Here is a 27,882-nt window from a genome sequence, read left to right on the forward strand (position 1 = left end):
TGTGCAGAAACAAACGCTCGCCGTGCAGTAGATGGTGGACACGTGCCTGTCTTGCTGGCTCTGTACCTGGACTGGCATCGCAATGACACACGCCATCGCCACATGCTAATTCGCAAAGGGCTGCTGGTCTGCCTCAGGAACATCACCAACATCAAGCTCGGCAGGAAAGCATTCATAGACGCTGATGGCATGAGGATTCTCTACAACTCATCCACTGTGAGCGAGAATGTGACACACACGTGGCAGATAATTAAAGCATGCAACACATACATTCTGCACCGCACACACACTCAGTCTCACCTACTCTCTACTTTCTGTGTGGTTTTATTTCTAGGAGTGTCTTCCAGTGCGGACTCTGGATCCTCTTGTCAACACGTCGAGTCTCATCATGAGGAAGTGTTTCCCTAAGAACCGTCTGCCTCTGCCCACCATCAAATCAGCCTTCCACTATCAGCTGCCGCATGTACCTGCTGTAGGACCTGTGGCGCAGCTGTACAGCCAACCACCTGGGGGTGAGAACACAGGACACACTCACAAACACACATCCAATTCACTTAGAGAGTGCCTGAGCATTACACTGTGTTTGTGCATGCCTGTCATTGATGATTATGCAGTACAGACAAACATATAGACGTTTATTTGCTCCTAGATTCAGTCATGCATAACACACAGACACATAGATGATGATGAATACATCCATGGAGCACATAAATGGTTAATGGCAACACTGCTGCGCACAATGTGCCTTACAGGAAGAAAGATTCATCAGCACTGCAGCAGGCCCTTAAAGAAGGGTAAGACGTACGTAAGACACAACTCCATCTTCAGAATACATAGACTCACTCACTGCTGCTTTCTCACTCACCTCACATCAAACTCTAACTCCACTGAACTAACACATGACATGTGTTAGCTATAAACATGTTATAGAGATGCTTAGTTCACGTCGCTTAGTGCTTGCTTTGCTCACCAGTGGACATTGTACTCAGCTTATTTGCCTCCTTGCATCCACAGGCTGCCGGGTGAAACATTCGATCCCCTTTGCTTTTCTCTTAAACTGATCTTAAATAAAACATGTACGATCAGAATATTATTTTTCGTGTAGCCCTATGCTTAATTGAATCTGCTTGGTGGCACAAAGTTGTGTGGACGCATCTATTTTCATTAAAAAAAAAAAAAGGTCAAGCGACTGCTATTACATAGACCTGTCAGCGATATCACCAGCGGAGCTCCAATGACTGATTAGTTGTTAAATTAATTGCCAACTAACTGGAATAATTAATTGGTTTGATGAAGAAAAACGAACTCAAGATTCTTTGATTCCAGCCTCTTCAATGTGAATATTTTCTGGTTTCTTACTCCTCTATGACAGTAAACTGAATGTATTTGGGTTGTGGACAAAACAAGACATTTGAGGACGTCACCCTGAGCTTTGGGAAACAGGGATTGACATTTTTCACCATTTTCTGACATTTTATAGACCAAACATCAAATCGATTGATTGAGAAAATAATGGACACATTAATCGACAATGAAAATTATCATTAGTTGCAGCCTTAATCACCAGCTCAGTGTATTTGAAGAAATATTCTCAACATTTCTTCTGTCCTCTAAGTCTCACACTCATCTCTGAATCATGGCTGCTCACATCTTTTTGTTAACATTTCCTCTGTTCCTCTCATAGCAATTAAACTCAATGACCGAAATCAGTTGAGTTCTGCCAGTCTGGTTACGTGCCAGCCTTACACACACTTTGGAAAATAAAAAAATAAAACTCCTAGCTTGGGCGAAAAGAAGGAAAATGTTCATTTTAAGGACAGTCACCTTATATATCTTTGTGTGTATATGTGTGTGTGTGTGTGTGTGTGTGTGTGTGTACCCAGTGGATGATGTGGTGGATGAAAGTGACGATAACGAGGAGACAGACGCAGACACAGAGAACGAAACTGAGAATGAAGAGGACGAGAAGGATCAGCGCACTCTGGTAATATTCAGCACTCGCATGCACACACCATATTTCACACGGCAACGTTACGTGTTGCACTTAGTGTTCAAAAAGTTGAGTATATTTTCTGTGTATGACCGTGGGGCAACAGAGACAGTGTACACTGTAGTGATTTACATATTTACAACATTTTTGCAGCATGATTGAACTTAACAAAGGCTTGTGATGTCATGTCATTTGAGGATACAATCTCTTACAGCTGTATCCCTTCCTCTGCACTCCTCTTTACTTCCAGCAGAGGCCAGTCATAACTCACCAACGTCAGCTCACCAGACTGTGCCAAACACTCCCGTATCTCTTTGTCAAACATGTCAACCGTGTCTGATATGCATTTACAATTGCTGATTTAATCAAAACATTGCTCTGGCCTTACAGTGTGTGACGAAGCAATCCAGCGAGGCGCTCAACATTTCTAAGCGCTGCAAAATCCCCTTAAAATTAAACAGCTGCATTATGTCACTTTTATTGTTTTCTTATTAGCCGTAGTTCTTCTTTCCCTCATTTTCGTATCTCTTAATCCTGAGATAGCAGCAACAGATTAAGTAATAGCCCAGACACAGCCAGACAGCACACAGTCTGAGGTTTTACATTTAGATGTGTATTTTTTTTTGTTTGTTTTTAATCAGAATGATGACATAGAGACAGACCTGAACAAGCTGCATCCCAAAAAGGGCCCTGGTCGTCCCTTCGAGGAGTTGAGGGTCTATGAGAGGTTTTTCTTGGAGCTTTCTGAAGACTTCCAGGTCAGTAATATGTGCCCACAAGAGGGTTCCAAGGTGGGTGGTTCGAACCCCAGGATGGGGGAGCCCTTCTGTGTGGAGTTTGCATGTTCTCCCCGTGTCAGCATGGGTTTTCTCCAGGTACTCCAGCTTCCTCCCACAGTCCAAAGACATGCAGGTTAATTGGTGACTCTAAATTGACCACAGGTGTGAATGTGAGTGTGAATGGTTGTCTGTCTCTATGTGTCAGCCCTGTGATAGTCTGGTGACCTGTCCAGGGTGTACCCTGCCTCTCACCCAATGTCAGCTGGGATAGGCTCCAGTTAGGCGGTGTGTTGGCACAGTACTCTCAGTTATGTAGGTATATTTTTAACATTAAAATTTTATCCTCCTGGCTCGATGTCAGCAGCACTGTTATGTCAGAATGAATTAATATGAGACATAAATTGTCAGAGAAATATTTGATTAAGACATCAGTGTACCTTGTTTTTCTTTCTTTTTCTTTTTGTGTTTTTCTTTTCCTAATTTAATTCTATTTTTTCCATTCTATTATTTTTCATTATTAATTTTATCTTTTTTTCTCCTTCATTTATTATATTATTATAATGTCATATTATTAAGATGAATTTACCTGAATTTTAATTTATTTTCTTCCCATTACTCTTTTCCTCATTTGGCTTAATTTTCAGTGTGTGTTGCTCCTGGGTATTTTTGTATTTTGATTTTATCAGTGTTTCCACTTATTTATTTTAAATGTCTGAGATGGTAAAACCTATTTCACACACCTGCATGTCGTTATTAATTTCAACAAAAATGAAAGCCTTTGTCCCATTGCATATGTTATGAGCCTGATGAAGCGCTCAACATTGCTTTTATCAGAGGTTATAAAATATCCTTTATTATATTTCTTACAGTGGATATGTGGTCTCTACCACTAATACTTGTCTGTTTTTTCTGATTGATCTTATTCCTACAGGGTTATAACTTTGAATCCTCAAAGAGTGCCTCTACCACATCTTCATCATCATCTTTCTCCTCATCATCAGCCCCAGCTCGATCCACTCGACCAATCATAGTGCCCACAGCTCAAGCCCTGTCCCCAAAGCATGTCCCCATCTCGAGCTCTCAGGAGGATTGCACCCCTACCAAAGGACAACACACCCTGCCGTCTCCTCCTGCACCCACTCCTGCTCCCCCGACACCCCTAGAACTGGACAGCATCCACCTCACCAAGGACCAACACAAAAAAGAGGAGGCCCACATTCCTTCCCCAGACACACATATGACATTGTCCTCCCTCGCCAGGCCTCCCTCTCAGGGGCATAAGTTAGACCAGGACCTTGCACATGTGTTGGAGTGTGTCTCTCTAGAAGAGGAGAGGCCTCTGAACACAGGAGAAGACGGAGGAAGGGGAGTCAAACAGGAAGGATCCCCAGTCAACGCCACCAGACACATCCAGTCTCCTCTGCTCTTGGGGGGCATTGCTACTCGTCGGGTGGGAGGAGGAGGCAGCAACTGGGGTTCAGATTGTGGCTCAGAGGGTGCTGAGGATGAGACAGGGGAAGGAGCAGTTCTGGAGGTGCCAGACACAGCCCTGCTCCTCCCGCTGCATGACCCCGACCTGTACGTGGAGATGGTGAAGGGAACACGCTCCGTTCCCCAGTACGCTGAAGTGGCTTACCCAGACTACTTTGGCCATGTCGCACCAACATTTAGGGAGCCCCTTCAGGAGAGAGTTTACGGTGTACAGAGGTGAGACATTTCTATTGAAACTGTGGTTTGCAGAAATCATTTCACATACAAAATAAAGAGGGTGCACAGATTATAAAAGCGAGGAATAGAAGTTGTTTTGATAAAGCACTGTAGTTCATCTCTAGTGCAAAGAAAGAGAGAAGAGAAAAAAGAAACAAGCAATAAAACAAGCATAAACCATTACAACAGCACACACAACTGCAGTTTACTGTGTTTTCATGCCAGATAAGCATAAGCAAATATTTTGTGCTTAGAATATTTTGAAACTTTTTGACATACCCTGCAGATATGAGTGTGACCTTAGGCTGACTTGTGGGGCTCCAGTCAGTCCTTTTGGAGCCTCAGTAATAGTGATGTTTTTGTAATGCTTTTTCCAAGGACAAGCTGTGACTCAAAACTCCAGGCACCATTTTACAAAAGTTAAATGCAATCATGTGGTTACATTCTGGGGTTTTGCACTTGGTTTTGCAGTTCAAATTGTCAGTGTAAATCTGAGATAGTTTATATTTTTAATTTTGTTGTCATGGTGGTGGGGAAAGGCATTTCCTTTCCTTTAGTTTTTCACATCCGTGTGAATTATTATATTTTAATGGAAAACATGTTGGTCATGTATTGTGTTAATCATGAGTTTGTTTGTGGGTCTAACTCTGCAGGTCTAAGATATTCCAGGACATCGAGAGGTTGATTCATCCTAATGATATCGTGGATAAAGTAGTTTACGACCTGGACAATCCCAGGTGAGTCCCTGTTACAGAGTCTGTTAACCTAAAACACACTTTACAGGCTAAATGGAGCTAACATTTGAAGACAGCTACAGTTTGTGTCCTTTTTCCGCTGTTGTTGAGAGCTGTGACATTCACAAATCTGATTAGCTCAATCGGTCATCGACATTTTGTTGTGTTTCAGTTGTCCTGTGATTGAAGACGATGGCGAATCACTGAAGTTCAACTCTCAGTTTGAGTCTGGAAACCTCAGGAAGGCAGTCCAAGTCAGGAAGTAAGTATTGTGACATCAGTCACAGGGTAATGAGCAACTGTTCCACAATAGGATAGTCAGTGTTTAATCAACTTTTATCACGTTTATAGCTCTTAAAGCCATGGCCGACTATATTCATCCTAGTGTTACATCGGTATTATTTGTTGTTGATGGTGTTTGGGTCCACATTTATAGTTTATGTTGCGATGTTTCTCCAGATACGAGTATGACCTTGTGCTGAATTCAGACATCAACAGTAATCACTACCACCAGTGGTTCTACTTTGAGGTGAGCGGCATGCGTGTTGGAACTGCCTACCGCTTCAACATCATCAACTCTGAGAAGTCAAACAGCCAGTTCAACTACGGTGAGATACACGAGAACATCTGGATAAAAACAGTCATTCTTCATCTGTTCTACAGAAGATTTGTGTGTTTTCTTAAATATTAAATTACTCTGTAGTGAGTTTAAAGAACTTTTGACCCACAGTTAGTCTTTATAAGGTCACTTGAGTATCAGATGGCACACACTGTTAGTTAGTGTGTTTGTGTTTCTCCTTGTGCGTGTGCAGGCATGCAGGTGCTGATGTACTCGGTGCAGGAGGCGATCAGTGGAAGGCCACACTGGGTCAGAACAGGAACAGACATCTGTTACTACAAGTAGGTGCACTCAGAGGGGGAGAGGCTATCTTTTTGATAAGTGTTTCAGTCACAGTTTTCGTGCAGCATACCAATTTTGCCATACTGAAGCTACTCTCAAGAATATTTATACATTTTATAGACAATAGCTATAAAGCTTAAATACTTTGACGTTCTTAATACTGCAACATCTTCAAGAAGGGAATTCTCACCTTTACATCTTTTGAAATTGTACTGCATACTTAAAACATGTTGAGCATGTATGATGTAATGTACACTTAGTGGCCATTTTATGATCAACATGCACAATCTAATGGACTTCAGAATAGTAAAAAACTTTTGATGATGCCTATAATGTTTAGTTTTAGGGTTTAGTCTTAGTTCTTAGACATGGTTAACATAAACCAAGGGGGCAAATAATTAGAAACACATCTCAGTATAATGTAGTCCAGTACAACACCATCTTAAAGGGACAGTTCACCTGAAAACTAAAAACACACATTTTTCCTCTTACCTGTCGGGCTATTTATCAGACTAGATTGTTTCGGTGTAAGCTGCCGAGTGTTGGAGATATTGGCCATAGAGATGTCTGCCTTCTCTGGAAGACATGAAGCTAGATGGCACACTTCCTTCTGCCTGGTTATACAGTTGGTGGGTATAGTTCAGCTGAAAGAAAATAGTTCCTACATTAAACTGCTCACAACAAGGTTTGTGGATTATCTTGAGTAACCGGGTCATGATTTCTGGAAAGAGACATTGCTGTTGAGGTTTTCAGATGTTTGGGTTTTTTTGCACTTTAAGCACCATAAGATGAGTGCCATCTAGTTCCATTATATTAAGAGCGAAGGCAGACATCTCTACCGTCAGTATCTCCAACATTCTGCAACTCACACCAAATAATTTGGACTGATAAATAGCACTGCAGGTAAGAAGAAATATATGCAATTTTGATTTTTGGATGAGCTGTCTCTTTAAATAATTACCTGCGAAATAATATATGACTGAATTCTCACATTACCAACAGTGTTACTAAATGTGAACATCAGCATAAAGCTTCTTGACAAGTAGCTGTGTGTCACAACTGCTGTATTGGATTGTAATAGATTGTGTAGGTGTACCTAATAAAGTGGCCATTGAGTCAAAGTGTTATGACTGCTGTATTGTGCAACACTTTCTCATGAAACGTTTGTGCTTCTCCACAGGAATCACTTTGCAAGGAGTTCCATAGCAGCTGGTGGTCAGAAAGGGAAGTCTTATTATACGATGACCTTCAGCACAACCTTCAGCCATAAGGATGATGTCTGCTACTTCGCCTATCATTACCCATATACATACTCCACTCTTAAGGTACTGTTACAATACCATTGTTTACTGTCATCTAGAGAACATTAGCATGTAGTAGTATACATATCCCTGACCCCCCTCTTGACCATATTGTCTAGTTGTAATGGTTTTGCTCCCTATGATTCTCAGCACACTCTTGTCTCCTGTGGTAATTATTACTCTCTTCTCCTACTGCGAAACCTCCCAGACCCCCAGTGACTCCAGATGCAGCTGCCTCTTGATGGAGTTCACTGGTTTTTCCCTTGTTGTATCATTTATACGTCCTTCAAATCTGAGCTCAGATAACTGCTGTGCTCTCTAACTACTGTACACTCATTATGTTGATAGTTATGTTTATATAATTACATTTTGTCTGCCTTTATCGAGAGCGACTATGCAGAATTGCTTTTAATTCAAGCCACAAAAGAGAAGCTCAAACTGAATCACTTAATCACAAAATGGCCTCATAAACAGCCAGTGAAACAATGTTGAGAAGCGAGGAGGGATTAGGTTTTAAATGGAAGCTGTAGATAATAATGTCAGCGGGTAAAATGTGAAAACTTTAATTTCTTATTCCTTTAATTGTGTCCTCAGATGCACCTGTCCAAACTGGAGGCTTTGAGGACCCCTCATATCTACCTGAGACAGGACATCCTCTGTGAAACACTGGGGGGAAACAGCTGCCCCCTTCTCACCATCACTGCCTTGCCTGAGTCCAACTCCAATGATCACATCTGTCAGTTTAGTAAGTAAAGTAGTAGGAAGTAGGATATACTTTTTATAGTTTTGTTTGTATCCACAAGCTATCGAAGCTTTTGACTTACTGGTCCATCTACGTCCCAACCCATAGCCATGGTCATGAACTCTGGGTAGTGGCCGAAAGAATGAGATAGTGGATACAAGTGACTGAAATGAGTTTCCTCCATGGGGTGGCTGGGCTCAGCCTTAGAGATAGGGTCAGGAGCTCGGACATCCAGAGGGAGCCGCCTTTCACGTTGAAAGGGGTCAGTTGAGGTGGTTCAGGCATCTGATCAGGATGGTAGGAGGCCCCGGGGCAGAGCCAGAACACACTGGAGGGATTACATATTTCATCTGGCCTGGGAACGACATGGGGTCCCCCAGGAGGAGCTTGAAAGCGTTGCTGGGGAGAGGGGCATCTGGGGTGCTTTGCTCGGCCTGCTGCCCCGCAACACAGCCCCAGATAAGCAAATGAAAATGGATGGATGTTTGTATCCAGGATTCCCATTGTCATCTTTGATACTGAGTGGGTGCCTGGGTCCAAACCTTTCAAGTGTAGTTCAAGTTGACAAATCTGTCTGATATCAGGCAACTGAGTGGATTATCCTGGTGAAATTAAGTCCTGGATGTTCAAACATAGATGAAAAAGGCCCTGGAATCATTTAGTTGTTCTGGAACAATGTTAAGTGTGCAACAAAATTATGATGGCATCATATCAAACTAGCAAAGGGGTCTTAAATGTATGTTTGCCAGATGTCCTGGTAACAGCCGGCATCTTGAAGCCACTGGGACATAATATCCAAATATTTAATAGCTGTTGTGTCGTCACCTTAGTTAAATCTTACTGACAAATCTAATCTGCCATTTTGAAGATGGACTTTCGTTCTTGTCCTTGTCTGTGTTACAAAATCTTAAAGGTCACACTTGCTAGCTTTTTTTAAGTTTTAACTGCATTTCATTGACTTCTTCAGCAAATGGAGCTCTGAGATTATTTTGTCCCAAATAATCTGTAATTAGTTAAAGTCACACTGTGCAGGATTTTCCAACAAAACATACAGAAGTAATCCCTCTAAATCAAGACCTATGACCCATCAGAAGCGTGCGTTTCTGCAGAGACTCCATCCTCTGCCTTTATTTCCTTCTTATTTTGTGTTTGGGACATTTATGGGCATGTACCTTCACAGCGCTTATGTGAGATAGCAGCTTTATAGGAGCTTTATAAGAAGGTAGCGACCAGGTGTCAGACAGTAAGCAACAGGCAGCAAAGAAGCACAAACGTATAGCAAGGTGAATTGCCAAACAAGAGTGAATCTGGGCTTTTATGTTCACTTTTGCTGGGAAGTGTGTTTACAGATAGTAACTGACAATCCTGCATGATAAAAATACGATAGTACAGCATAAAGATTCTCCGGACCTTTGTAAAAGATTTGTGCTTCTTCATGCTTGGCTCCTGGACAGTTCTGTAAAATGTTCTCTAAGAAAAGACGGGAATGTGCCGTTCTTTCTAATGCTTGCAAGAACATAAGGATGAATATCGGTGCTTCCAAAATAGGTTTTCCCTCCACTGTAGTTTACTGAGTCTGTTTGTTTTTTCTCATTCCTCTGTTTGTACTGTGCACTTCTTCTTTCTCAATCTTTAGGGAATCGTCCGTTGATCTTCCTGTCAGCCAGAGTGCACCCTGGAGAGACCAACGCCAGCTGGGTAATGAAGGGCACACTGGAGTTCCTGATGGGCACCAGCCCACTTGCAGCCAGCCTGAGAGAGGCCTACATCTTCAAGATCGTCCCCATGCTCAACCCTGACGGAGTTGTAAATGGAAAGTGAGTAAGAAGAGTCTCGAAAGAAATTAACACAAATTCACAGCTTTCAAGTAGATGCAAACATCTGCTGACCCTGGGCCTGCACGTTGGTCACAGCTTTATTTACATTAACACACACACAGTCTTGTCTTGAAGGATTCTCCAGCTGTTGCTCTCTTCTCTTCCACTCTGTATCCTTCCCCTCTTCTGCCGTCTCCTTTCTGCTGTAGTCACCGTTGTTCTCTGAGTGGAGAGGATTTGAATCGCCAGTGGCAGAACCCCAATCCTGAGCTCCACCCCACCATCTACCACACTAAGAGCCTGCTGCAGTACCTTGCACACATACAAAGGGCACCGCTGGTATGACCTCTAATTAAGTGGACTTAAATTACTTTGGGGGCATTTTGCACTTTGCCGCATCATCTTTGATTTGGGAAGTATAAAGAGTCTCTCCTAACGTCTTATTAATGTCGGTGCCATTCCTCCTGTTCAGCTGCACACTCTGTTTGGCTGCATGTTCACTAAATTTCATGTGGATAAATCACCACATTAGTTTTAGGACATTAATGCAGTTACCATAAACAACAGCCTCTACTGGCCTCTGTGCTACACTGTGTGTCAGCAAGTTAGATATAATGGAATATTGCTTTTATGGGAGATTTGTTTACTGTATAAAGAGTAATGGCTTTACAGCACAAAGCAAGGTGAGGCCGCTGTCCTTCCTCTGAAAACACACCGAAGAAAATGTCACAGTATATATGTTTAAACAGATATCTGCATATGTGTGCAGAATCTGTACGCAACAGGACAGAATTTTGGTATCAGAAGCATTCTGGCCTCTGTTTGTAGTCCCGATAGTACTGACCAGTCAGGTTTGAGTGGGCTTTGGTTGCCTGCAGGTAAACAGTTCATGTGGAGAGCAAAGGACGCAGAACATATGGTCAAAATGCATTCTCCCATCAGCTATCATCTGATGACGATTTATCTGTTTGTTCTAATTTGTCTGCCTTTATATGCAGATAGCTGATTTATAGAGGTTAGCCCAAATGTTTAAATTTGCCGATCAAACTGTGAACTTCATCTTGGCATTATTGTCGTCAGACCGCCAGCCAATGGGTTCCAAGATTGTCTTAGCAGTAACACTGCAGTACCATCAACATTAATAGCAGTTATAGCACATTGTCACATCTCATTTGATGATGATACAATGAGTTAATTTGAGTAACTGTCTCTGTGTTTGATTTTTGTATTCATTAATTTCACATAGTAAGTTTGTAAAATTAGAGCAAGAGAAGATAAAGCCAATTTCCTTTCACTGCAGTGTGCATCTTAATCTTAATCCTTTCCTTCCTTTATTTCCTGTGTGTGTGTGTGTGTGTGTGTGTGTGTGTGTGTGTGCGCGCGCATGCATCTGTGCACAGGTGTTTTGCGACTACCACGGTCATTCCAGGAAGAAGAATGTGTTTATGTATGGCTGCAGTGTGAAGGAGACAGTCTGGCAGTCCAATATCAGCGCGACATCCAGTGACTTACAGGAGGACCTTGGATACAGGGTGAGCACGCACACACATACACACACACACACACACACATACACACACATACACAATCACACTCTCTCACAGTCTGCCTGTAGTGCATACAAACACTCATCTTTACAGTGTCACTCTCTCTTGTCTGTCTGTCTGTTTCAGATTAGTCTTCTCACCTCACTGAATAATAACTGCATGAACTCAGAACAAAAAGATAATCTTCATTAAGTTTTAGCATCTTATATTTACGTCATCACATACCTGTCCTGTACAGTGTATGCACTGCAATTCACTTCCTGTGTCCCAACTTAATACCAAATTGTAGCACCATTTTAACTTGTTATACTTTGGCACTTAAAACTGTCAGTAATTGAGTTTGACTTCCTCTCTCTTTGTAAATATGCTAACATCAGGTACCATTTCCAGTTTTGAGATACCTGCATCCTGTGTCATTGCTATGGATATCCTTATTGTGTTCATTTTAGATGCCTAATCTGTTAGTTTTCTGTCTTTTTTAGTCAGTGCCGTGTTTCAGCAGCAGCTTTTATCTGACAGACACATTCAGATTTGTTTTACTCAGGCAATTTTAGTATAATTGACCTTGAATTTGACTTTTTCTCTCTACTCACCAGTCAAGCTGGTCAGGTCAAGATCAGTTTGTTGTTTCTCTCTGCATTTGGGAATGCAACAAAAATATTTTTCACTCAGCAGAATGCTAATAAAGATGGCAGACTTTCCTAGTGGACATGTCGCCTCAGGCTACGAGCCCACAGCAAACATTTTGGAAAGCAGCATCAGCTGCTCTGTACATAAGCCAGTTGGACACAGTTATTTGTCCCGACTATAAAACATACTTTATCATCTGCTCCCCCGACGCACTAACGCACACACACCTACGCATAAACGCTCAAACAGCTTCATGTGTGTCTCTCAGGCGCTGCCTAAGATCCTGTCCCAGATCGCCCCGGCCTTCAGCATGGCGAGCTGTAGTTTTGTTGTGGAGCGCTCCAAAGAGTCAACTGCCCGCGTTGTTGTGTGGAGGGAGATAGGAGTGCAGCGCAGCTACACCATGGAGAGCACGCTCTGTGGCTGTGACCAGGGCAAATATAAGGTAAGACAGACTCAGTGTCATTGAGTTTAGCACAGTAACCCTACTGTTAAATTCTTTGGTGCTACTTCTAATATTCTTCTGATGTAAATAAGGGGAGAGGCAGTAATGGGGAATCACTTGGCTGAACTCGAACTGGGGGTGTTGTGGTTTATGGTCGGAGCTTTAAAGGTGCAGTCAGCGATTCTGGAGAAAGATTGTTGATATTGGAACTCGGCACCCAGACACATAAACCCCCTCCCGTCAGTTCTCCTTAAGAGGCTCCATCTTACTGTCACTCTTTATCTTTGCACATCCATGGCCATGGTAGTGTTGCGTGGCTCACTTTGACAGCTTTGTTTGTTTCCCATTTACAGAGCCAGGGCTGTGTATGAAGCTGGAATCAGAGAATTTTAACTTATTTTCCGGGGGGGGGGGGGGGGAAATACCAGGTGGAAATTAATTCAGTAGCTGACAACTAATTAATTAATCGTTGCAGCTCTAATTACATTTTATTGCATTTTACATGTGTTTTATTGTGTGTGTGTGTGTGTGTGTGTCCGCGAGTGAGAGGGAGGTGCCCCTATAAATCTCAAAGTGTCCACCAGGTGGCAGTGCAGCCCTTGTCTCCACTCTCTCCTCGCTCTGCGTCTTCTTTTCTCCTCCTTTCCTTTGACCCTGCTATGTCCCTTTCTTCTCCCTCACTGTCTTTGCACCCCAGCTGATTTCCTTCCTACTGGATTCTGCCAATGTCAACATCTTACACATCCAGAGGCAGTCTAGGGATGCCATTTTGGCACTGATTAGCACCCCCACTGCTTTGCGTGAAAGTGTTTGTCCAGATGTGCAGGAACTAATGTCCTCTGAATTGAGGCTGCATATCTCTGTGGCCAGGCCAAATTTAAATGTTCCTTAGCTCTGCTCTGGGGAAATAGGAACATGAAAGTTTTGTAGTTGAGTCGGGGGGTAAGCTCTCTGTGTGTGTGTCCCTGAGTGAGTATTCATTTACGTGTGTGATTGAACAGCACTGTGAAGACTTTGTTGGGGTTGCAGGTGTGAGTGCACATGCTTTTGAATGTGTGCCTTCTGCAAATGAAATATATTATCATGTTTCTACATGAAAAGTTTCCTTGGCAACCGCTTTCCAGCATTGAGAATTGGGGTGTTTGAAGATGGACAACGGCCCCAGAGCAGCTATTGAAACCCACAGCAGCCATTTTAAAGCAGATTTCTGTTGGAGCTTTGAAATTATGTTTAAATCTAGCTGTATGTTGGAAGTGTGTTCCTCCTGGTGAACATATTAGTATCTATTTATCAGTATGGGTCTTTGATGTGCATGTACATGTTCTCCTCAGGGTCTTCAGATTGGCACCCGAGAGCTGGAGGAGATGGGAGCTCAGTTCTGCGTGGCCCTGCTGAGGCTGAAGAGGCTGACGGGGCTCCGCAATCACCAACACCTGCTGGATTTAGAGAGCGATATTATTGGGACACAGTCTAAAGTGGTCAGGTTAGTAATGTGCACAGTTCATGCAGGCGCACACACTTGCTGTGAAGCTATTTAGAGATGGAGAGTGTTGCTGTAAAGGTTAGATACTCACACACAGTGTACACAGTTGAGGAATATAGTCTGTGGTCTCATAGAAACAAGACAGCAGGCTAACGCCACAGATGTCATGAACTAGGCTTCAGAATTTTTTATTTCTCAGCATTGTAACCTTCCCAAGATACTTTCTTTTGCCAAAAAATTCTGCCTGGAAAAAAACAACAACAAAAAAAAAACAACAGTAAAGTAGTTACAGGCTGTTTTCCTTTATATCTGTACAAATCCCCCTCCTTACTGCCAGACACGTTCCCCCCTTGGCACTGATACTCAACGGTGTGACTGTCACTCCGGATCCCCACTGAAGCACTACTCAAGAAACACATGAAGGCTTGCATTTATGCAGGGCTGCTGTGAACATCATTGAAATTCTATCAATGATCATGTGTGATGAATGTAATGAAAAGTCTGGAGTGAGAGGGGAGTGGGTATGAATAATTGTCAGCAGTGTCATTATTCCTCCAAGAGAGCGTAAAACAGCCACAAGATCTTTTAAACCATTTCCACCTACACCTCAGGCCGCAGTGAACAGGATGGTACTGTATGGATTAAATGCACATGGAACACACACACTAGTACACTGTCGCACAGTCGCTTGCAGCTGGAATATATTTGCACAAAGCAGGAAAGAAATACATTAAAGATATCATTGTCAGAGCATGTCTTCATCCACTTAAGTGCCAGTGCATTCAGGGGACAGCAGCATTGAATATGTTCAACTGTGGGACAAACACTAATCTCACTAGTCAGAGCAGTACAATGTATTATATCTTCATATTGTTTATAGCTCTGGACTCACTGCAGTGATTCATTAGAAAGTTTATCTTGATTATTGTCTTGGAGTTCACAACTTAATGCTCCGGCCTCTCTTCTCTCTCCTCTCTGTGTTGCCAACTGCATTATATAGACAGCTTAAACAAAAGTAATCATATTTTTATGCCCTCAGCGTTTGGTGCAAAGATGAGTCTATTAATCATTCATCAGAAAATGATGAAATATTGGTGTTTATCCTGGAAAAATGCCAAATATTCTCTGATTTAAGTGTCTTGAGAGTGCAAATTTGCGGCTTTTCTCTGTTTTATATGATTGTAAATTAAATATCTTCTGGGATTTAGACGGCTGATTAAATAAGAAAAGTCATCTGGGAACTTGCCACCTACTGTACATTGTCCATTATTTTCGACATTTTTTAAGTAATTAAGCCGTTTTTTGCAAAAAAAAAAAAAAAAAAAAAGTTGCTAGGCTATCAAGTACTGAAGTGAATTGTTACTTGCAGCCCTATGTCAGATTTTTCTGACTGTATGCAGAACCAATAGAGTGCCCAAAGAATGAGTCCTAAAACCCAGAAATAAGTTAGCATTTTACCATTCCTGGTTCTCTTGTTTCAAAGTCAGTGGGTTTTTTTGAATGGGTTTTTGTTAGATGCCTCAAAGAAGGTTTGAAAGAGACTTTCATGTTTTGTTCTGCGACATAAAATACATCAGTAAATACCCCACTCGTGAATTTTGAAGCTTTTTTGCATCTCAGAAAAGGTGGTTGCTAACAAGTAGCTAATTGAGAATCATCTACAGAACATCATCGTGCCGATGATGACTTTAGAGCTGTGCTCTGGGGGCGACGTTTAGACATGCAACCATGGTGTAGTTTGTTTATAGCTCAGTGTTAGCTTTCTACTTCTGGCGATTTCATTCAGGCTTTAAAAATCATAAAAGTGATGTTCATTCTTGAACATTGTCATGCTGAAGAAAACGTGCAAATATCATAAACGTTTGTTCAACACAGAGCTTGTTTTCGGCAATAATCCAAAATCCAGCAAAAAAAATTCTATAGGCTTTTTGAACCAGGGAGCCAAGAAGATGCTAACTTCCTGGTTGCACCTTATAAATGGAAAGGTACTTAAGTCAAAACCATGCCCTTTGCCACACATAGCCTTTTTCTCACCAACATGGAATGGGTTCCATTACGGTTTCCACGCCCAAATTTGACCAGCACTAATTACATTTTACATAATAATAATAATAATTATAATAATAATAATAATAATAATAAATCGGTTTTATATAGCGCTTTTCTAGATACTCAAAGACGCTTTACAAAAGAATACACACAGAAACAGGCACTCAAACAAAACACTCAATCAAAGGACACTCAAACAATAGGCAAATAAACAACACTATACACTACACTACAAAGGGACCACATATTAAGACAGAGAGCGGGTGGAGGATGAACGGGGGAGGATATTTTTAGATGCTGTAGGTGATCCTCAAGAGATGGGACTTAAGCTGGCTCTTGAATGAGGGGAGTGTGTCATAGATGACAATGTGCTCGCTAAAGTTCTGAAAATCATGAAATATCAGGTTGATAAACCAATGTTAAATGTGTTTTTTGGGGCTTTTTAAAAAGGGTGTAGGCTACTGTTTATAAACAGTATCACCAGTGAGAGTGAAAGCCAACTCCAAATTTGCAGTATTTGCGTGTCAGATTTCAGCACTGTGAGAGATTGTAAGCTTCCTCTCGGACACATGCTGCTCACAGTCTGGCACCCTTACCTTTTTATAAAGTCCCAGCCTCAACTGCTTTGTGCCCAAGAACGTCCCAACCATTTGGTCTTCCACTGATCGAAAGTACGGTTGTTTGATCCTGGTCTGAAATATGCTTGGCAAGATACTGAGGCCCTAATTGCTCCTGATGGCTGTGCCATCGGTGTATGAGTGTGTGCGAATGGTTAACTGAGTAGACAGCGGCATCTTGTACGGTAGCCTCGGCCACCAATGTTTGAATGTGTGTGTGATTGGTTGAATGCAGCATGTGGTGTAAAAGCACTTTTTTAAGAATAAAAAGGGGCTATACTAATTCAAACTAATCTAACAGTTCATTTCCACAACAACATAAGAAGAAAATAAGATGATAGAGGCAGAGGGCAGAGTCTGTGCAAAAAAATATACTGCCACACACAACAGGTCATAAGTGATGATTAAGATGGATTACTTCTGTATTGAGTCTGTACAGACTCAATACATAAGTGATGATTAAGAGGGATTACTTCTGTATTGAGTCTGTACATTGACTTTTTAGGAACATCCTGCATGGCATATCTTTAAAGATTAATCAAGAAAATCAAGTTTTAGCTCTAAAATCATGAACATGAAGTCATTCAACATTCAAAGTTGCACTGAAGTTTCTTCACTGATAGTCTTCATTTATATTTTAAGAAATGGCTTCAGACCATGAGCCAGCGTTACCCTTGTACGTCCTAACAAATGACCACATAGCTTAACTGCGTGTCACATCATCTCTATTAAAAGTCCCTTTTCGGAACTGTGAGGTCCACACAGATTAAATTGTACTTCAGCTCAACACCGCAAATAAATTATTAAATTTTGCCGAACCCAAGCTTTGACCACCAAGGTTACCTTAATTTCTTTTTCTTTTCTTTTTTTTTTTAACATCAGCGTTCTCTCCTCCACCGATTTGTTAAAGCAGTTGATTTGGAAGAACGGCTTTAAACTCGAAACCACTTAATGCTCGCGTCTCGGCATCTCTCTGTGTCTCCCATTCTCTCTCCCCTACTAACCGACTCTACTCTAATATTGATATATTCATTCATCATTTATGTGTGTGATCATTAAGGGACTCCAGAAGTGTTTTTGTGTGCTGGTGTGTGTGTGTGTTTGTGTGAGTGTCCTTTGGGATTAGTTGCTCTCATCCAGGGTTTATGGTTTTATGCGTGGGGCTTGGTATGGTACCACTTACCGTTTAATAGGTCATCACAACAATGATATTGTGGCCATTGGGAGGCGTCTGCAAATAACTGGGTGTCTCGGAGTGAGTAAATGGGTGGATACGGGCATGGGTGTGTTTTTGTATGCGTGTCAGGAAGACAGAAGGAGATGTACAGATGTAAGATGTGGTGGTTTATCCAAGTAAAATGATGGTAATTTGGGGTTTTAATCTGCACACATGAGCTGTACTGTATATAAAGATGGCTGCAGCTGGTGGATGGAGAAAATGTAACCCAAAGAAAGAAGAGATTGGGTATGGTACTTCTATAATGGCCTGTAATGGTTGACTCACAACTCCCATTATCTGTTTGGACAATATTCTGTCCATCCACATCATTACCCACACGCGCACACACATTTACTGTACATATACTGACGCACAATTTCTCCGTCTCTCTCTCCTGCACTCACACTGGTGAACTTGGTGGGAGATCATTGTCTGAGCCCCCCTGATCGACTGTCTCCCTGGGATCACATTTCAGACCATTAACACCATTAAAAACCCACTAAAGCCACTAAAACCTCAAAGAACCACCAACCATTTAACCATTAAGACCAACAGGGAGGAAAAAAACACAGCCTCATCAGTCAGAGCGCACTTTGTGTCCTGCTTCTGTTCTATTGAGATTTTAAAATCTGTTTTAATATGTATAATGTAATTTCACTTTGCATTCATTTATCAAGCCAAAAAATGCAAAACATTCTCCGGTTCTAGCTTCTTAAATTAATGATGTGCTGTTTTTTAAACTGAATATCCTTGAGTTCTTGATTGTTAGTCAGAGAAAAAAAGAACTTAAAGGACATCACTTTGGGCTCTTGGGAGTTTGTGCTGGGCTTTTGTCATATTTTATAAACAAAACAGTTAATTAATTATTTTTTAATAATCAGTATTGAGTCTTGGGGAATAAGATCCTGCACACTGCTTTTGCTCAGCATCATAGTTTATAGGTTATACTAATGTTTCAATCCCTGTGGATCTTCATTGAGACTACACAGTTTTTACAATACCGTGATTAGCACTGTCGCCTCACAGCAAGGGGGTTCCTGGTTTGAACTCCAGGGTGGGGGAGCCCCTTTGTGTGGAGTTTGCATGTTCTCCCCGTGTCAGTGTGGGCCTTCTACTCCAGCTTCCTCCCACAGTCTAAAGACATGCAGGTTAATTGGTGACACTAAATCACCAGTAGGTGTGAATGTGAGTGTGAATGGTTGTCTGTCTCTATGTGTCAGCCCTGTGATAGTCTGGTGACCTGTCCAGGGTGTCCAGTGTCAGCTAGGATAGGCCCCAGCGGTTACAGAAAATGAATGAATGATCTTAAATAGATTGTGCTCCACCCATTCCATGTGCATAGGTGTGGGACAATTAATCTCCTGTCTGACAGCAACGTGTACCATCTGTCACATTATATTGCACATTTTAAGAAGAAAAAAGAGAAAAGAAAGAACTTGACAAATCACTCTACACGGTTAAGTCTTTTTACAGGATTATTTACAGAAAAAGCTGATCTTTTGAATAAACACATCGGCCTTGCAGCTTTCATAAATCATTCAGAATTGTTGAACATTGTATATTTGTATGCACTACGAGTACACAATGTTTAACAATTTGTAAAAACTGTGTGAAATAATTTTAAAGAAGATCCAGAGGGACTGAAACATTAGTATAACCAATAAATTGTGATGTAGGATCTTCTTTTCTTAACACTCAAGTGACACTTTCCAACACACCTGCACACCTGAGAAAGTTGGATGTGTGAATATGTTCTTTAAAAGAAATGCAATAATCAAAACAGACATGCTGTGACATGGTCAGGCAGAGTTTAGTGTATAATGACAGAAGGTAAGATGACAGGCGTCATTTCTTTTTGTTTGCCATTTTCTTTTAACTTAACACATCATGTAGCAAAGATTATATTTATCCAGATAAACCAGCATATTGATAATCCTACATTCTGTACAAATGCCTCATGCTGTGTTTGGTTTTTGCTGTCAAGAAATGGGTTTCTCCAAAGTACATTTTCAAGGGCCATGAAACCCATTTCAGATGTTTCACTCTGTGAAATCAGAGAGCTCTTAGCTGCCTCCAGTGCCTCTGAGTTCAGCTCAGAGTGAAGCACGGTAATGTGACAGTTAGGTTCTACACTGTATACACAAGTGAAGATAAGGCTTTGTTTTAAAGAAGAGCTGCACAAATGTTTGTTTATATTTTCTCAGAGTAATGCATGCAGATATATATATTTTTTTAACTATCCATGAGCGTTAATGGTGCAGTGTGCCTGCTTTTCCAAAGCCCTGACACAATGTAGATTGTGACGGCGTTGTGACCGTGACAGGCTCACTTACATCATTAACTTTCAGAGAAAAATTAATGACACTTCTATTTTGTTACCTAGCAGCAGCCCCACCACCTATGTGATGGAGGAGGACGAGCCGTCCTTTCTGGAGGCGATAGACTATAGCGCAGAGAGCAACGACGAGGACGCCGAGCCTGAGAACGAGCACGCCAGCGAAGCCCCGGAGATTCCCGATCAACTGTCGGACTCTGAGACAAATCACAGGGACTGATTTTATCTCCTCAATACCTGGCAATGTGAGCGTATAACCAGCCAGTGCTTGGATTGTCAGCTGATCTAAAAGATTTCACAGGTGGAGTAGTCAGAACCCACTCTCCTCACGCTGGTGAATAAATAGCTTAGATTTACACCTGATCCAGTTATATAGACACTTTACGATGGTATGTCAGCTGCATTGAGGTGCTCCTCTCCCAGATGGATTGATTTGTCGGCCCACTGGAGCCGATTGTGTTGCTCAATGAATGTTCTCACCTTTCACTGTCATCCTATAACCTTCATGAACTGTAACCCCTGACCTCAGACACCATATAGCCTCTGAGATTCACTTATAGCTAGCCAGAGCAGCAAACAGCAGGCACCGCCGATCCTTAACTTGAACCCTTGTCGCTCATTTCCCACAGCTGACCTTACACTGAAGCTACCTGACAAGGCTGTGGTAGTGTAATAAAGCCAATGGCTTCTCTAGGTACTGTTTCTGAAACTCCTCTCACCTGTCACTCTGTGTTTGGTGAAAACACTCCCAGTGACGGAGGGAAACTGGATCTCCTCCACTGACCAGCTTAGAGATCCAACCAACCTGCCTTCTTATTTCCATCTTCTCCGTAGGCTCACCCTGCACTTTAACTTTTTACTGCTTTTACCTGACACTTCCTTGTGTCCTTCCTTGCTTGCCTCCTTCCTTTTTTCCGACAAGCCAAGGTTGCGGTGTCTAAATGGGATGCGGGGATGACCAAACAGCTCTGTCATAGCTTAGCTGCAGGTTAACATACGTCATCCCGAGCGTCTCGTGCAGAAAAACCCACTCAGATGTAACCTCACTTCCTCTATGTAACCCCTCCCTCTTCGGCCGCAGTGCACGTGGTCCACCAATGTGCTGTTTGCCTTGCTTTATCCAAAACTCAAACTATTTATATCACTCAAATGTAGAATGTTCACGTCTTTATCAAGACAAACCTTGTACTATACATGAAATGCAGATATAAACACGCACCACAAAATAACAAACACAGGTCTGGTTTGAGTTTCTCAGTCAGCAGTCAGAGCATAAAGACGGAATGTAAAATATCCACATGCACTGTTGGTGTTTTCATTGTTTTTAATAATAGACAGTATTATAACGTTAGACGAAGCAGTAACGAACAAGACGCATGAGCTGCAGAGAACAAAAAGAAACACCTTTTGCACTTTGGATAAACTCTATAAAAGCAAAACCAAGAGAAACAAACTGAATGAAACGTCACTTCACAACATGTCACCGTTTGCAAACCTCAACTTCAGTCACCTCATTAGTTTTGAAGCTCTCAGCCCAACGCTGGTGGTAACATTGCTGTGATGTTTTAAAAAATTATACTGGAATTTAGTTTCCTTTTTGTCCTCAAATCTGTGTGCACATTTTGTGGATTTGCTGAGGAGAGACCCATGCATACAAACAGATGGTGCTTTGTAATGAGAGTTTAAAGTAGTTTGTTTGATTATTTCTTTATTTGTGCGTGGAGATGAGGTATGATTCTGTTGCATTTGTACAGCTAGCGCATGGCTACTTTCTGTTGTTTTTACTTTGTAATTTATTGAGTATTGTTTTCTGGGATGCAAACCTGTATGTATATGAGGCATTTTAAGTGTGTGAGTGCTAGTGTGTGTGTGTGTGTGTGTGTGTTCGCAGGAGTTTAAGTTATTCCATTATTCAGCTCAGCTAATGCTCTTACAGTTTGTTTCTTCTTCCAATTTGATTATCCTCTCACTCTCCTTCACTCCCCTCAATCATTCTCTCCTCTTCCCTCTAACCTCTTCCATTCTCTTGTTTTCTGTCTTTTAGTTCTACTTCCTTTCAGATTTTACTCAAGAACTTACAAACCCAGGGAGGTCATTGTTCTGGGTGTCTGCGTGTGTGTATGTGTGTGTATGTAAAGGATAGATGATGTGAAAAAATGTCCCTATGAGAATTGTGTGTGCTGTTATGTTTGTTTCTCTGTAGCAGTTTATGTTGGGGCGACTTTTGTTTTATGTTTATTTTGAGGTAAACAAACAGCGATAACGACTCATTTTAAGTTGATTGTAATGCAGAAAATTGACGAGTGAAGACATGGAAAATAAAATGTGAATGTGGTGAAACGTCTGCTGTATTTTATTCTTCTGAAACTCTTAAAATTGGTCAGATAACTGTAATGGATCCTAACTGAGTTATGGGGAGAATGTGCTGTGATTGGCAGACACAACCAGAAATATAAACAAGGAAAAATGTTTCCTTACTTTCTTTCTGGGTCATATTTTGCTTTGGCTTAAATTTCACCCTCTGACGTTGGTTTGGATAATTCGGCTAAACTCGACTTTGACAAACAATCACTTGTGTTTTCAATACCCCATCCTCTCCATTGTAAGTTTGTCCACAGTAACCTGGAGAGGGAAATGTCAGCATGACTGGGTCGAATGAACTATGACAATAATAATTTACGCATACTTTGAGTTTAGGCGTACAGGGAACATGTTTATGTTTAGATACGGTATAAACAATGTGATGGCTACGTTTACTGAACTCATCGGTATCGCATGCTCAAAGGGACAGTTCAGATTTTGTGAAGTGGAGTGAGATGAGGTACTAAATCATAGTCAGTGTATTATCTAGAGTAGACGATAATTGGCACACCCCCAGTTTGGAGAAGCAGACAGGATTACTACCACAGAGGTTAAGTAATGTACTGCTGATTTTTCCTTGCTGCTGGTCTACCGCTGCCTCACTAAGTTTGTATGTTTGTGTTATTGTGTGACTTAAGTGTTTTAAAGGGTTAGTTTAGCTTTACCAAAGTCACATTATAACATGATCTAACTAGACAGTCGAGGCAGTGGTAGACCAGCAGCTCCAGTGTTCTGCGAGGTAAAATCACTGTTTTTGTCAAAGGAGTCTGGTGGCTTTGAAGACAGCATAGATAACAGCTTAAGTTCTTCATTGGAAAGGGCTGTCTGACAGCAAGGTAAAGCAGAAGTTGCTGCCCCTGTCCACAGCAGTACATGGCCTAGCTTCCATGTTGGTACTCCCATCTGCTTCTCCAAACTGGGGCATGTGGACTGCCACCTACTGTAGGTAATACACTGACTATGGTTAAGTTCCTCATACAACCTCCTTTTAATGAAGGGATTATTGTTGTAGTGTTTGTTAAGATAGCTTTATTGGAATGAATGTCTTGTGGGTGTGGCATAGGCAGGTGGTAGGGTCAGCACTGACGTCACACTTGGGGGTTGGTGGTAATGACTCGTTAGTCGCTATTAACCACACCTGGAGGAAGAGCTGGAGAGGCCTTTGAGACACCAGAGGCAAGACATTCTGAAGACAAAAGAGACTGAGAAAGCGTTTTGACACACCACCACAAATTATTCATGTGAATATACATATACTCTAAACCATGAAGAAGAGCGAGCTGGTCAGCCGACTGGTTCAACGGAACGGCTTCCGAAGGGTATCCAGCGGAGTCGTCCGGTCAGAGCAAGCTGGTCACGAGGAGCAAGAGTGGTGGCCTGGCGGTGAGTCAACCACACACACCCCAGATAGGAGATGTCACACTCACCCAGGGAAGTCCAGGCGCAAGGCTCACATCTAATGCAACACGTAGGCAGAGGCACTTAGTTAAGGGCTTGCTAGCCTTAGCTGAGCTTCAAGAGCCACGTTTAGCATAGCAGCGTAACATGTTGCAAATCAGGGAGTTGGTCACAGTACTCACATGGCCATTTGAAGCACTGCTGGTCACTGTAATTGCTCCTCCTGTCCATCATGAAAAGATCCTTCCTAAAGCCATTTCAGTCTAAATGATCAGGGACAAAATCCCAAATCCTCATTTCTAGGCAAAAGTTAATTTCAAAGTTCAACCAAATCTAACGTGAGTCAGACATTAACAAACAGTGGCAGGAAATAAATGTATCCACTTACATGTAATTAAATTACAAAATACATGTAATTGTAATCAGTTACAGTTTCTGAGAAAAAATATGTAATTAATACAGTTAGTAATCTTTTTCCTTTTCCCACCAGCATTTTTATGCCATTTTTGTTTGTTTTTTATAAACGCCGGACAGCCTGCTTAAAAAATGGCAGTCATTTCCAATGATATGTTTGTAACCTCTCTCAGTGACAACACCAGCTCTGAACCGTAGTTGGGAACACACTGGCTTACTGACATTTATTTTGCTTGGCTTGTTATTAGCTGGTAACTAGCTTCTAGCGGGTGCTGTTCATCAACAATAGCTTTTTTTGCAGTCTTCACCACAACATAATAGACATGGCCTTCTCATGAGGTTGAACAGTAGCAGAAAAGAAGCGACAGTTTGCACGTTCACCCAATTATCATGTTTCCATCACTGACGATCGGAGCTGATAAATGCCTGTGAGTACGGCAAAGTTATTTGTCCCGGGAATGAATGCTTATTGTAACCTTTCCCACTGAAGACAAAAGCCAGATATTAGTGGGTGTAGAGGGTGCCACTGCTTCACGAGGAAATAATGTCCCTGGAAACAAAGCAGAAATCTGATTCAGAAACACTTACCATGGAAGATATTCAATTGATTTGAAGGCTCGTGTTAGCTTCTACCGAAATTGACATTGACATTACTTGAGAATTTCTGAGTGGACAAGAGGAACAATTACAGCAACCAATAACTCTTTCTATGTACATAAGGACATGTGAGTATTCTTTGAAGACAGATTTGAAAAAATGGGAATCTGTCCTTTAATAATGTCTCATGTACAGTCACTTATTCACTGTCAGTAGAGTAGGGTTTGAGAAACATCTACATCCACATGTCTGTACAGCAAAATCAGCAACTCTTCAGTACTTTAAGGATTATCTATCTATCTATCTATCTCAATTTCTCTCTCTCTCTCTCTCTCTCTCTCTCTCTCTCTAGAGGCAGAAGGGGAAATTATTTTCCTTTATGCAAATGTATTTTTGCGGGTGATAAAAAGATAATGTTCCTGTTTCCAGGCAAACGCAGCAGTTACACCGAGAGGGAAGAGGCTTCGAAAATCTGGTGATGTAATGTTTTGTCCTCAATCAACCTCCTGGCGTGCAGCAGCTCTCAGTTCAGTCTTGAGGGCTAGAAAATGATTTTATTTTTCTCACAGAAGCCATCAGGAGTGGTAAAACCATCTTGTTGTGTAGTTTCTACCAAAACTATGACACAAACCTGATAATTAACCTGTGAAACCACTGGTCGTGTCTACAAAGCTCTGTCTGGGTTTAGTTTAAGTTGATTTATTCCTGGGCTAATAGAGCATAAGTACATACTCAATCACTTCATGTCAGTGGCACAGTTGTATAAGCATTTGTTTAGCAATGTACCTCCGCTGCTTAAGTGCCCCCGTGTAACCTAATCTTTAGCTTTAGAGGAAATGAACAAGGCGAGAAAGCGGGTTAAAAAAAAAAAAACAGCACAAGCACATGTCTTTTAAAGAAAGTATTGTATGATGCTGAATAGATATAAATGGACAGAAGGATGCAGAGGAGGAGGAGGAGGAGAGGAAGACATGGCAGGGAGAAGAGAGAGAGAGTGAAAGCAGGAGCGGAAGAAAAAGCAGAGAGGAGGACGAGAGGAATTTGGAGAGGTGGAGGAGAATGTTAATCTGAGGAAGGCAGCAGGGAGAAAAAAGCTCTTTTACTTTCTAAGCCCCACGCCCTCACTTCCTGTCCCCGCTGTCAATCAGAGCAGCTGAAGTGCATCAGACAAAAGACCCCCTCTCCCGCCCCTCCTCAATATGTCCTGCAACCAGCACGACAAACACCAGCACCAACCATCCAATTAACTGCTCTGGTCAGAGGATGCTTCTGTAGGTTTGTCATGTTCATCAGAGACCCCTAATTAGAAATCTCTCTCCCTCTGTCTCACGCATTCACGCAGGCACCGTGCCCAGCCTCCATCCTCACACTGACGAGCTCATTTCTGTAGTCTAAGTGTGGCTCTGTGGGCCTCTAATAGCGTAGCCAATTAGTGCCAGTGTCCGACTTGGCCGCTTCTCTAACTCACTGGTGGTCCCACTGTGGGACAGAATGGCTCCAATGAAAAGGTACAAGTCCACAAAGAACGGCCTGACAAAGACATGTGTGTATAGGCTGCATGTCACAGCAGCACACAAGGCTGGAAAAACTGTGTGTGTGTGTGTGTGTGTGTGTGTGTGTGTGTGTGTGTGTGTGTGTGTGTGTGTGTGAGTGTGTATCTACTATCTAGGGCTATTCATTTGCAAAAGAGAAAAAGTGGGTCCATGTGAGTGTCTGTGAAAATGTTTGCAGGGCATCTGATTTTAACGCGATGTGTTTGCATCTGTCATCTGTGTCAAGCTGTCTTCTGTCTGTTTATCACCAGCCACACACACACACACACACACACACACACACACACACACGTGAGCGAACAAAACCCACCATGTTCGCACTGTTGTGTTTGAAGACTGTTTATAAAAAGCTGCACATGAAGGCTTGAAGCTCAACAAGAGCACAATTCAAAATGGCTCCCCCTACTGAGAGATGCTAGTGTAACTGTTTTCTGGTTGTATATATTAAAAAAAAAGAAACACCCCAATTCAACACATGACATCCATTTTACAGAGAGCCTGTGTTACAAACTGGAGGTGTCGCATTTGAAACAACTGGGCATTTAGGAAGCAGGGACGGTCTGATGAAAGAAGTTACTGTAGGATCTAGTCTTATTTGATCCTGAAGCCTTGAGTTCTGTCGCCATCTTGGTTTCTTAGATTAAGAAGTCATCATATCGGGACAAGAGGTTGGCACTGCAGAGAAATGAGGGATGGATCTGACTGAGAAACCAGGTGAACTATTGGCAGACAGGCTGTCACTCAAACTGGCCTCCCCTTAATTATGCACAACTTTAAGCCTTAACAAAATGCAGTTCAGGCAGGTCACGGTGTCAAGCTCAGCTCACATCCCAGCTACATCAGCTGATCTCAAACAGCCCAATCATGATGAAGGTTTTTTCAAGCAACCAATAGGCAAATCTCATTCTGGCCTGCCTACTGTCTCTGCTTCCTCTGCAAGCCGCTTTGCAACCTCCCTCCACCCCAGCTCCTCCTTTTCATGCTGTGTCTGACTTACGAATGACATTTCTGTGGGTCTTTGCTGCTGTTCTCCTTGTCTTAGGCTTTCCATGTAGGCGCATGGAAGGGCAGGGAGGTTTGTTCTCTGCCTCAGGCTTTCCTTGTCTGCACATGGAAGGGCAGAGAGGTGTGCTCTCTCCGCCTTAGGCTTTCCACGAAGGCGTGTGGAAGAGGCTTTCTGTGTAGGCCCGAGGAAAGGCAGAGGCACCAGAACAGAGCCATACCACCAAATATAATGCTGCAAATGGAAGTAAAGTTTTCTTT

At 42.0% G+C, this 27,882-nt stretch overlaps 1 protein-coding gene across 5 annotated transcripts in view; it reads left to right on the top strand.

The window, feature by feature from the left end:
* agtpbp1 (ATP/GTP binding carboxypeptidase 1) overlaps positions 1–22,629 on the top strand; it is a 37,454-nt gene extending 14,825 nt beyond the window's left edge. For 2 of the 5 annotated variants that reach the window (XM_049578677.1, XM_049578680.1), the window contains 18 exons: positions 8–216; positions 335–512; positions 753–794; positions 1,884–1,984; positions 2,632–2,748; positions 3,701–4,476; positions 5,130–5,213; positions 5,383–5,472; positions 5,670–5,818; positions 6,023–6,110; positions 7,292–7,436; positions 8,007–8,157; positions 9,791–9,971; positions 10,181–10,310; positions 11,372–11,503; positions 12,417–12,593; positions 13,925–14,076; positions 20,345–22,629. In XM_049578677.1, coding sequence (XP_049434634.1) covers positions 8–216; positions 335–512; positions 753–794; positions 1,884–1,984; positions 2,632–2,748; positions 3,701–4,476; positions 5,130–5,213; positions 5,383–5,472; positions 5,670–5,818; positions 6,023–6,110; positions 7,292–7,436; positions 8,007–8,157; positions 9,791–9,971; positions 10,181–10,310; positions 11,372–11,503; positions 12,417–12,593; positions 13,925–14,076; positions 20,345–20,516 — 3,074 coding nt within the window. In that variant the 3' untranslated portion in view covers positions 20,517–22,629. Of the gene's footprint in view, positions 1–7; positions 217–334; positions 513–752; positions 795–1,883; positions 1,985–2,631; positions 2,749–3,700; positions 4,477–5,129; positions 5,214–5,382; positions 5,473–5,669; positions 5,819–6,022; positions 6,111–7,291; positions 7,437–8,006; positions 8,158–9,790; positions 9,972–10,180; positions 10,311–11,371; positions 11,504–12,416; positions 12,594–13,924; positions 14,077–20,344 lie in introns of those variants that run through there. The other 3 variants (XM_049578678.1, XM_049578679.1, XR_007449514.1) reach the window with 3 other exon arrangements.
* Positions 22,630–27,882: the final 5,253 nt, after the last annotated feature.

The sequence above is a fragment of the Epinephelus fuscoguttatus genome, linkage group LG6, assembly GCF_011397635.1.
Source record: "Epinephelus fuscoguttatus linkage group LG6, E.fuscoguttatus.final_Chr_v1".
Taxonomy (NCBI): domain Eukaryota; kingdom Metazoa; phylum Chordata; class Actinopteri; order Perciformes; family Serranidae; genus Epinephelus; species Epinephelus fuscoguttatus.